A 12442-nucleotide genomic window follows, 5' to 3' on the forward strand; every position below is an offset into this window, starting at 1 on the left:
ATTCCCAAGGCATCCAGTCTAGTGTTCCTGAAAGAATATCCAGACTTCTTAAAGGATTAATAAATATTAATCACTGGAAAGTTTCAGCTTCTTGTAATGCCATTTCAATTAATTAATCAGTGTATATTCCCAGAAACCCATTAGAGCTTGGTTTAACATGACATTGGGATCCAAATGGATTGCAGTACTGGATGGACATGCAAGTATCACATCAGAATTCAGAATATGCAGCAGGGTTGTTACTAATTATTTTTCTAGACTCATTCACTGTGTCCATGCGGATGTTTTGGGAGTTCTTCCTGTTCTTTTGCTGTCTCTCAGCATTGTCGTTTAGTGCCATGGAGCAAACACAAGTGCAGTCAGTTATTTCCAAGACAGTGATGAAGCCGTCTGTGACATGCTGGAGAAGTGTTTTTCAAGCACCTGTTGCTGTTTAGGAATGGCTGGAAACTTAATGAGCCCCTGAATGTGTTGCACCATGTAATTTGGGAAGCGAGTAAGGGACCTAAGCACAGAATATTAATTCATCACTCTGATATCCCCCAACTGATGCTATGTAGATGCAGAATACCTTCTATGAAACACAAAATTTATATATCTGTTTTATCTCATAGCTTTTATGTGTACTAAGCAGAGGTAACTTAGTGTAGTGGAAATCATGCATTCTCGTATTTGCTGAACTGTCAGACATCTCTCACATCTGTGGTGTTGCATTTTCTGGCATCTAGGCAGTGCAACCTTCAATTTCATCACTGCAGAAGGAAGATTTCTGCAGCTCACAGTGTTTTCTCAGCAACAGTACTGAATTTTCAGCACCATCTGAATTTTCTTCAATGTTTCTGCTCCAGTTCTAAAACAAATACTGAAACAAAGTTTGTGATTACAACAGAGCTTTTATTTGATTGTATTCAAGAAAACTTCTATTGGTTGATTTGTCACAAGAAGAGAAAATATCTCTAGTCTTCCTGCTTTGAGATGTAGGGGCATTTTTCTGTGCATTCAAATTTGGTGTAATTGGCTGACTAGACTTGCCAGTGTGCAGCCACTTGTATCTTTCTGTGTTTTGGACTGACTTCACTGGGCCTGTACCTGAGCAAGATTCCAGAAGAACCTGGATAAGAACACGGGATTATTATTTTTTTTTTTTAGTGAAAAGCAGTTCTAATATTGATTTTTTTTCTGTACTTAAATTTCTTTTTTTCTTTTCTCTTCATACTTAGAGCTCATCCTGTATCTTTCCTAAAACTCCACAGAAAGACTGCAAAATTTTCTACTTCATAGAACTTTTAAAAGAAAAAAAAAGCCTCTAGAAAAGCTGATGCTCCTTTCATCCACTGACTTCCAGTACAAAAGAAACCTCTCAGAGAAAATGAAAGGCAGAACTTTGAGGCTGGGTACACTGTATGCAGCTTGTATTGTAAAGCCATTTAAATTCTTCAGAAAAGAGAGTAATGTGCTGTTGAAGCTTGGGTGTTTAGTTCCTGATGTTCTCTTTGGCATCTGATAGCAAAATGAAAGGAAATCTAAAGTAAATTGTGGTGTCAGGGGTTGCATTTTGGAGTCAGCGCCATTCACAATGCAGAAAAAAATTCTTCAAACTTCTTTTTCTCCCAGGTGTTGTCAGGAAGGTTGAACTTCCCTGGTTTTTGTTTTTTACTTGTCAGTGACTGTTACCAGGAAACCTGTGCTGATTCTATTTCTCTCTTTCCATTCTTCTCTGGGACATGGGCATTCTTGCCCAGGCTTCAATTAATCTCTCTTGTATCTATCACCATACCCACAACCTTCTAGCCTGATCTTGGGAGCTGGAAGGGGCCTGCTGACCTTGTGACAGGCATTTCTCAGTCCTCAAAATAAAGATATACTGAAAATGCTAATTGCAACAATTGAAAAATGTGGGAATTCAAACTTTGCTTTGTGGAAGATTATGTTTCTCCCTGATACGTATTTGCCTCAGCTCATATGTATGTTGAAATTTTCAAGTGTTAACTAGTTTCCAACCTTTCATCTCTCATATAAAGTGCTCTCAAGAGTGGTTGTCCAAGTAGGAAAAAGAAACTGTGTAGAATTCGTTCAACACCAAAAAGTAGAATATAATGATATATCCTTTTAACTGAAAATGGGAGCTAATCTAAAAAATAGGATTTAATACCTGCATTTGGACAGCTAATTTTTAGAAGTAGTTTTTCAGAAGTAGCTCTATGCATTGGTACATTTATTTGAAAAATTAAAAGACAGTAATGCCACTAACAGAATTCTGTTTCCAGAATGGAAGTATATAAACACATATCTGTATGCATGTAGTTACATATCTAGCTTTGTTCATCCATTCCTGCCTGTCTGGTTTCCATATGCTGTGGCAGTAATCACTTGCACAGGGTAGACAAGTCATTTTCCAGACTATTGAGAATCAAGGCCAGAAAATGAAATCATCATTAACATTGGATGGTACACATGTGTCAGAAGGATTTAGCTAGTTCTTCTTTTGGATATATGCAGTTCTTATTAATCTGTCATAAACTATATCCTCCAAATCATGAAAGCTCTCGTTTTCTTTCCTGGAAGAGGCTGAAGTATAAGTAACTGCAATACAGGATGTCATTTGCCCTAAAGATAGTATTAGTTGAAAGACTGAGCTTGTAAAAATCTATTTCCCACCATCTGTTTCATAACATAGTTGGATTTTTCTTTATACTTACAAAAATCAATCTAAATCCAAATTTTTAATGCAGCTGAATAATCTGAGAGCCCTATGTTCTGTTTTATTTGTTAAGTATTTCATTAGTCATAAGAAAGACACAGCAATATGAAATCATTTATGTACCTCAGGTATACAATTTTATGTGGTCAGAAATTAGTGCGTGCAGTAAAATTCTTTATGTTTTAAAAGTAGCAAAATAAAATTCTTAGATTAGTAATGTAACTGTTCTAAAGGAAATCATTTGGGGCCAGACTTTTAATAATGTAGCGGATCAGTCATTGCAAAGAATTAAAAATGAGATGCTTATTACAAAAAAATATTTTTATTCTAATCCTCAAAAATAGGTACCATGCTGACTTGAATTATAATTAGCCTTTAAGTAAGAAGAATTTGATATGACTAATACATGCAGATTTAATCAGAATTATTACTGCAGAATTATTCTTTTAACACCCTTCCAAAGCAGCATATGCTCCAAGCAGGCAGAACTTAAAAACAGTGAGAAAATCAGCTCACTAAAGAATAACAAATGGCATACAAAGTAGGGTTAGTTATGAAGCTTCAGGGTTTTAGACAGGTTTTGAGGTAGTATATTTTGTTTCTTTAAATGAATCATAAAGGCTGAATGTACATTTGGAAATTCAAAACCAGAATTGTTTTTCTAAGTTTAGAGACAGATTTGAGTGTGAAGATATTGTTTCAAATGTGATGAGTGAGCCAGACAACCTGTTCAGCTGGCCATTTCTGGAGCCAGTTCTGAGCTGATATGAAAAGCCTTAACAAAGGCTTCATAAAGTAGGGTGAGTTTTTTATCAGATTTCCTTTCACCTTGCTCACTTCCTTCATAATGAGCTGAATACTGGAGTCCTCCTGATATCAGAATTCCCATGGACTTAAGGTTATATGTAAAGTCCTTCTAATGCCCTTAACATTGAGAAAATATGAAGTGCCTTTTGCTGACCTGTATGGCCTAAGGCAGGCTGAGCTGAGGTATTGCTGCCCTGGATCTGAGTGCCACAGATTCTTTAAGAAGCAGCAGGTTAGGTTTGAGCAAGTACAACTTCATCAGCTGCTACAGCTCTGCACCTCCGTTTTAAAGACTTCAGGAAATGTATTGGTTATCAATCTCAGAAATGAAATCTGGGGGCAACAAATGGCAATTTCTGGAAAATGAGGGAAAATATCAGTGAACCAAATTCTATGTTTCTAACTTTGTTGTTCTCTATATGGCCTTACACCTGGGTTTTTGGATGTTTTGTTCTTGCTAAATTTTGTTCTGTGTATCTTCAGCTTTGTGGGATTCTTTCAGTAGCATTAGACAAGGAAAGCACATCAGTTTTTTTTTTTAATGACTATTAGTGAGTTAGGATGATATTTAAGACAAGCACACCTTGGTCTCTTCAGTGAATAAAATGGGGACCTGTCCATGTCTGCTCTGATTAGAAGGAGCACCTTGGGCTCTCCCAGGTTCTGTGGCTTGCGAGGAGTTTGCAGGCTGTCCCCATTCCCAGGAGTTGGGAGCATCTAGAGAATGCTTGGACATACAGGAAGGAGTTTGGAAGCTCCAACCTGCCTCTAAGTATGGTCTTTGTCAGTGTACAGATGAGGCCTGTCAGAACAAAGTTTCAAATAATTGCATTGCTTTATGTTTCAGCTGTGCTGTGAAACGAGGACAGTATTATGTTGTTTATAAATGTTGTCATCAAGCTAGTGACATTTAAAAAAGCAATTAGCATGGAAAGTGGAATTGTAATTGTTGCACCTTTCTTGAACAGAAGTTCAAGTTTTAGCCAGTTATAAGTTCTGTAAAAATTAAAATAGTGACAGTGAAGAGCATGTCTTGGAGTTAACCTCCAATATCAAAGCTAGCCTCTGCCTCAGCCCATGAAAGGTTTGATCATCATAAAACGACCAGTTATTAATATGTCTAGTGAATAATCCTCAAAAAAAAAAAAAAAAAAAAAAGACTATCCTCTGAAGTAAATTGCAAGGATTTTTTTTACTTCTAGTTATGATGGAGCTTACATAACTTTAGGTGTACAGCATGCAATTATAACGCCCTTTTCTCTTCACGCATTTTATGATTAGAGGTGAAAATTATCATTAACAGGGTTTCTGAGAAGCAGCATCTCATTTGCTCTCTGACCCACTGGTATTCCTACATTTGACAAATGTCTGAAGCTAAAAATGAGCACGTGCAGAGGTCATCCCTTTATCTGTTAAAATGTTAACGTCTCAGGCCATTAGGGATTGTTTCTAAATGATAACAAATCGCTCCTGTAAAATGGAAGTAACTCACAAGCTTGTTGATTTATTTAATAGCACATTGCCTCTGATCTATGATTGATGCAAATGGCTTCAAGCTCTAACAGTAAGTGGAGTTTAAATGCTGAGATTGATGTTGTTGACTTCCTGTGCTATGTGGTGATTTGTAAGCTTTTATTTCGTAACTATGCCAAAGGGTTGAACTAAAACTCATGAGGAGTCATCATTTGCTGATGGCTTTTTACACAGTTTGTAAACTGTATCTCAAGTGAGGCATTTCCTTACTCTCTTTTCACAGGCTACCTGCTTAACTTTCCTCTTTCCAGATGTCCTGTTCCCTGCCTCTGCTTTAGCAGGCAAAGTGGCTTGTGGTAGATTCTCTCCAGATAAAAATTTATTGTAAGAAACTATAGAGAGTTGTTTAGAAAAGTATTATAAAGCTTGGTTACTCTGATTCCTTGCATTCCTTTCAGTGTTTCACAGTTGTTTAGAGATGATTCTTGCCTATGCAAGGATTTTGAGGTTGGGAGATCCCAGAGCAAGAATGAAATCACCTCAGAGAGCAGCCTCAGCAGGCCTTTTTACTCTTACCTTACTGAGAGGAAATTGTTTCCCTTCTATTTCACACATTGCTGGCAGTGCTAAGCTTGATAGATTCTCATTTCTTTCCGTGGTGTGTGTGGCACAGAGGGTAACTGTTGCGTGTTAACCTTGGTAGGCAGCTGAGTATCAGCCACTCACTCACTCCCTACAGCGGCATGAGAAGACAAACTGGAAAAAGTAAAAGTGAGGGAAATAGCACATTGAGGTGGTTTGAAAAGGGAAACAAACAAAGCCAAGAAAAACAAGTGATGGAAAAAAATGAACCCAGATGCTCAGCATCAGCTGACCAATCCCCATCAGCCTCCATATAATGGCAGCCTCAGCCAACTTCGCCTGTGGTTTTTATTCCTGTATGGTATGAAATACCCTTTTGGCCATTTTGGTTCAGCTCTCCTGGATCTGTCCCCTCTCAGCTCCTTGTGCCTCTCCAGAATCCTTGTAGGTCAGGCTGTGAGAATTACAGAAGGTCTTGGCGGTGCATGAGCACTGTGCTGTGACACCTGAAACATCAGCGTTGTTTTCATCACAAATCCAAAATAAAGTTGTGAGGAAAATTAACTCTGTCGCAGCCAAAATGGGTAAATAACATAATATATGTAGTAGTTAATAACATAAAGCAGAAGGATGGCAGCATTTGTAGAACAAAATGCAGGGTGCAGCCGGACAGTTGAATGGAGTCTGTTTCTAATGTAAATATTTCTCTCTGAATAATGGAGACAGAAATGCAAGAAACAAAGCTGGTGCAGACGTTATCTCCACTGGCTGGGAATGGTGCAGAAGTGTGCCTGAGTGCTTCGGTTAACACCTTATGTTGTGGTTACAGGTGAAATTTGAGATAGTGTAGAGGATACTGCTTAGTTTCAAATCATCTGAGCAGATTGTTTTTCTACTTAGAAGCTTAGGATGGCAAGCCAGAGGTCTTTTAACCTACTTATCCCCACCAGCACTGTATAGAGAATTGCATGTTTTTCTTTATGTAGCCAAATCCTACCTACCTCAGTTTTATTTTGTGTGATAAGAACAGTCTGCAGGACCATGTTCAACTCAGCATTCATTGTCACCCCTAAGTCTTCCTCAGCAGAGCACTACTCAGCCAGTCAGGTCCTATCTTTCCTGACACACTAGTTATTCCACTTCACATATGATAATCTTTTAAAGCTCTGCATTGTGTAAGATCTGTACTCTAGCTATGTTAATTAAGCCAGCAGTTTCCTCCATTATCCATTCCACTTGCTTTTGCAAAGCACCTCTTTCTTGTCTCTGCGCATCAATCTGAGAAGTACTTTAAGCCTTACCACCGAAAAGACTGAATTGCAGAGCCACTGCATGTTTCTTCTGCTTAAAGTCATCAATTAGCCCTGGTAAAGTCATTATTAAAACAATCAGGGGCCACTGAGTGCCTCCTCATAAAATAATTGAAATTTCACTGTTGTCCATTTACTGACATAAAAGTGTTTCCATCTACAGTGGTAACCTAATGTTGCTCTTGCTGGTGTGCGCTGATACAAAGAATTAAGTAAACTGTTGTGGGTTGTTTTTCCTAAATGACAGCTAAATGCCCTTCTCTGGGACTTGTTTGTCATTGTTTATTCCTTTGTTTTTATTATCAATTCTGAACCGCAGCCAGATGGAACTTCACGTTAGAAAATGTGCTATTTAATGTTGGCATATCTTTGAATTTTTTTGATCTTCTGAGTTGAAGTCACTGAATGCTCCTCAGTATGGCCACATGAAAATTTTCTCCGGTTATAGATTTGCTACAGACCTTCTTTGCTTGAACTGCTAATGATGGAACTGCTAATGATGGATTGTTGATGAGAGCACAGATGAATATACAAGAACATTTGCTAACTTGCTCACTCACTGCAGCATGTCTGTATTTCTGTGCGGGCAAAGAGGTGAAGAGAACTGTTATCCAACTGCTTCTATTTACTGTCTCCATATGCTGTCATTAATTAAATCAATACAGGATTACGATACTTCTATCTTTTTAGCTATTTAAAGAAACATTTGATGGCTAATTTATGATCATCAAGTTTGGTGATATTGTAAAACTCTATACTAATTGGGTTATACTATTGATTTTTAAAATTTACAATACTTTGTGGGTAAATCTCCTTGATTCAAGTCTGTGTGAAAAGTAGAAAGTTAGGTAGCAAAAGCCTTGTTCAGGAGAACTTCTTATGGAAAACATATGGCTTCTTCACTTTTCACTGTTCCTCTTCAGCCATAGTGATAGGTTAAAAATAAAAGGAACAAACAAAATATTTACTCCGTTTTTTAATGCTGCATGTGCTGCATCTCAGCTTGATTGCTGCTATTTGTCTGTTATGTTTGTACAAACTAATGGGCAGGAAGGGCCCAGAACAGTGAGGGAATAAGGAGCTGTGGCTCTTTGGCACCTGTTCGCAGCTGTGGAAGTTGTGTGGATGTGGACAAATGAAGTACTTTCATGTCAGAATGAGGAGGAATAGTGCAGTGCTGATGCATTATACTTTTGATCTGCTTCCTTGCAATGATGTAGCTGACTCTCTTGAAAATGCATCGCAACAGTACCATCTGGCCTCTGTTTGTCATTACTTTGTCATACCCTCACCCTGTCTGCCCATCCACTCACTGCCTCATAAAACATGACTGAAATGAATGATCCTTAACCTCATAAAAAAACAATGTGTGACACCTTCTGTTTCATTTGCATTTTATATGCTGTGTGATGGCTTGCTATAAGAATGTATACTGATGAAAGTTGCTTAAATTTTAAAGTATTTTAATATAACTCTTCCATCATAGCAGGATGAGCTGATGATACGGGGAAAATGCAGCCAAAAGAAATTACTGTTACTGTATGTACACACTGCTAAATAACTAACCTCACATTCTTCTCATGCTGTGCTTTTCAAGGGTGAACCAGGCTTCATTGGTCCACAGGGAGAACCCGGGCTGCCAGGGTTACCAGGAACAAAGGTAAGGACAGTTGAACAATGCTCCAATATAAAATCCCTTGGAGCAAGTTCAATTTTGTTAGCAGAGATCGTGCTAATGCTGTAAAAATCTTTTAGCCACAAATGAGTAATTGTCGTAAGTTTAGGTTAAAATATAGCACCTACAGTACCTCGAAACTTGAAGAGTTCTATTTCGTGGACGAATGCAATGAAATACACACCTTTGTAGTGATGCCCTCGAACAATGTAAAGGCAGATACTTTATCCATTCATAATGTAAGTTTATTCACTGACTTTGTTTAATGTCAGCATCCCAAAAGTCACTTCTTCAAGAAGCAAAATATGCCTGCCAGAAGAAACTATGTTCTCATAACTTTTTTAGAAGAAATCTTAAAAGTTTGTGCAGGCATTAGAACTTTGATAATACATACAGACTGTGAAATACAGTGCCATTAAGCATAGGGGCTTTTTTTGTACTACATACGGGTTTTTTTTAGCTGCTCTGTGGTGAAGATAGCATATTATGAGTTCTACAAATAATATTCATTAAGTACCATAGTTCAGGAATCTTCATTCCACTTCTTTCGGAATAGGGAGAAAAATAGCTTTATAGGATCCTATATAAATCCAGAATAGAATTTCTAAATCTTACTTTTTGCAATTGAGAACACTGTGTTCCCCAATCTACAATCCCCACTGCTAGTTGTAGATGAGCTCAGAAATGTTTTCTTCTGATGTTTTGGTTTCTTTGCCATAACTGATTAAGTTGCATGCTAAAAACTGCCCAGTGTTTTGTGATATACGTGTACCTGCTTCCACAGGGTGACAGAGGAGAGGCAGGCCCTCCTGGGAAGGGTGAGCGAGGTGAAACTGGACTTCCAGGACCAAAGGTCGGTCTGATTGCAGTGTTTTGGTTAGGGGAACACCAATAACATATAATGCACCTTTTTCAGCTGAAAAAAAAAAAAAAGAGAGAGAGAGAACTGGGTCATTTTTAAAGTTTGAACTTTCTGATCATTGTAGCTATTGATTGCAGAGAAAATCCATTTTGCATGCTGTTTCTCCAATCCTAATACATCTCTAAGATGCTAAGGCAGATTTTGTACTTAGCAAGCTAGTTTGTATTCCTCTGAATTACTGGGAAAAGTAGTTGTGGTAACACTTTATTTAATCTCCTTATTTAAGGATAGTTAAATGTCTTCTCTACTGTTTGACTAACATTTTTCAAGAGCAGTTCCCATAAAACGGTTTTAATGATGTCTACTCTTTACTAATGCCAATACTAATTTTCCTTTGGAAGGATGAAGTCTGTGGCCTTTGCATGCTGGTGTTAAAGAATATGTTACTCTGGATGCTATTAAATTCAAGGTCTTTACAGACTCATGATCTTGATCATATAAAATTAAGTGATTTTGCTGTTCTGTAGTATAGTTAGTCATTACTAATTTCTTTTCCTCTGCGCTCCCATTCCATTATCATTTTTCTCCTCTCCATCTGCTGTCTTCCCTCAAACAGGGGAGAACAGGTGAACCTGGATCTAGAGGCCCCAAAGGGTCAAAGGTCAGTAGTAAAAAAAAAACAACAACAACAAAAAACCACCTGTCTTTAGTGGAGTGATTAGCACATTTATTTTACAATATGTTGTTTGTAACACTTCTCAGAAACTTCAGATATCCCTTTAAAAGAAACTGTACCAGATAATGCTGTCTTACTTATAAATGAAACATTCTTATTTTCAACTTCAGCTGCTAGAATTGAATCTTGTGTATTTCAATCACTGCAACTCTATTTTCCTTTTTATTATAATATCTGTTTCAATCAGCTCTTTTTTTCCTCATCCCACTTGGTTTCCCTATATGTAACTGATGTGAGTTAGTTCTCTCACATGCCACAAACCATCTCCTGTTTATGCCTGTGGAGTTTCAATTGGTTTTTGCAATTATTTTGTGGAACTCAACTTGGTGGGGTAGGAATCAGTCGTATTTCAAAGACTGCCAAAAGAGAGATGCTGGCCAATAAGTCCTACATAGGCAAGTTTTGTAGATTACATTACTGTTTTACCTACTGTAACCAAAGTGGTTTGATTTTATTTGTTTGGAGTGTTGGCTTTTTTTTCTATGTCAGACCATCCATCCATTTATCTCTATATGGATATAATGGGTTCACATGTATGTAGAGAAAGAAAATACATGCTTTTAAAAATATTTCATATACTTGGCAAATACTGTGCTCACTGGACTCCTCCATGTTATGTTATGTTATGTCATGTCATGTTATGTGTCAAATCAAAATTAAATCAGATTTGTTTAGGTAGTTCTTCGGTCTACTGTCAGAATAAAGGTATCAAGACAATGTTGTAGGCTAGTAGGGTACTGGTTGCAGAACCTGAAAGAAAGGTCCTTAAATAACAGCCGTTCACAGTGCTTAAGGTTATGATTAGGAAATTGCCCCTTCACCTCACTCATTCCTGCCAAAAAGGAAAGTTAGTAAGCAAGGGAGCTGATAGGGGTATTAATGCATCAGAGTAAGAGCAGAAGAGTAAAACAGATTCATTTGCCTCTGGTTCCTGGGCACTTCCCAAATGCACCAGAAAGATAGAGATATCTCTTTTAATTCTCATTTTACCAAAAAGGCCTAACTGTTTCTAAATTCTGGGTCAGAGAAGTCAAACTAGTAACGAAGATTGTTTTCAGCAACTCCAGTGACAGTTTCACTAGATACTGGCAAGGCAATACTGTTGATCATGTCCTGCCACCAGCCTCCTCTCCATGTTCTTCTTTCATTATCCCTATGACTGTTTTCTGTTTTATGGTTCTTTTTTTTCCCTATTACTACTGGTGAATTAACCATTCTTCCCTAACTTGTACCAGTGTTATAGAGATTTCAACAGGAGTAGCAGTTCTTTGCCAAATTCATTTTGAGTAATATAAAAATTGAAGAGCTTGTTATGACTGTGAAGCAAAAAGAATCATAGTCGCTAGGTGTTGAGTTATGAAAGCAAATATGTTTGAAATTCCCTCCATCACTTGAAACACATTATTAACAGCCAGGAGAATAAAGGTGTGTGCAATATGGTTAAGATCTTAAGCCTGTCACAGTGAGGAAGCTGTATAACCAAGATGTTATAATTGCAATATAATCAAAAGAGTAAGGCAAAAGCAAACAAGGATCGCAAAAGAGAATAAGTAGAAGAGCTTACCCTTGGGTTGAGCTCACTAGAAGATACCAAAAGAGGAGGATCTCCAGAAGAGATCCTTCCCCTCTGGTAGCCAGCTCTTAAATAGGTCCAGGAGGGGTGCAGCCTGGCTCCACCCCTTCCGGCAGCACAGGTGAATTGCCTTCACCTGTGCTCCTCTGGCTGACTCAAGGCTCACCTCAGGTGATTAATCAGAGGTTCAGGCCGTGACTCAGCAGTTCCCATACAGGGAGTAAAGGGACTTTAGTGGTGAAAGTACCTTTGTGTCTGCAGGAGAGGTAAGAATGGAGCAAGGAAGTTCAGAAGCTTAGTGGAGTCAGAGTCATGGAAATAAAAGTTTACACACTTTGAAACATACCTTTGAGGAAATTACTGTTTTCAGACTTCAGACTGATTTTATTTCTCTTGGTTTTTCTTAAAGCTTTTAAAATAGTGCCATGAAGAGTAGAGAAGTTGTGTTTGTTACGGAATTGGTAATCTCTTTTGTTGAGTCTTTGGTACAACTTATTCCAACCCAATACAGCACACAATAGCAACTTGTATAGAACCAAATACTTCCTTGTTAACCCTGTCACAATACAGATGTTTAAGGAATTTCTGCTGTAACTAAGATCCACATTCTATTAATAATGAGACACCTATTTGTTTAACTGGGTTATCTAGGAGAAGCATGTTTAAAAGAGACGAACTATCTAATATATTGTCAGATGGCATATTTGTTCTCAAATATCCCTT

General features: G+C 37.8%; 1 protein-coding gene across 1 annotated transcript in view; it reads left to right on the forward strand.

The window, feature by feature from the left end:
* Nucleotides 1–12442, forward strand: part of COL25A1 (collagen type XXV alpha 1 chain) — a 147417-nt gene that overhangs the window by 100807 nt on the left and 34168 nt on the right. Inside the window, exons 17-19 of the mRNA XM_042872066.1 lie at nt 8471–8533; nt 9333–9401; nt 10027–10071. Coding sequence (XP_042728000.1) covers nt 8471–8533; nt 9333–9401; nt 10027–10071 — 177 coding nt within the window. The remainder of the gene's footprint in view (nt 1–8470; nt 8534–9332; nt 9402–10026; nt 10072–12442) is intronic.

This window comes from Lagopus leucura, unplaced genomic scaffold (genome assembly GCF_019238085.1).
Source record: "Lagopus leucura isolate 7727_CA_CO unplaced genomic scaffold, USGS_WTPT01 Super-Scaffold_100004, whole genome shotgun sequence".
Taxonomy (NCBI): domain Eukaryota; kingdom Metazoa; phylum Chordata; class Aves; order Galliformes; family Phasianidae; genus Lagopus; species Lagopus leucura.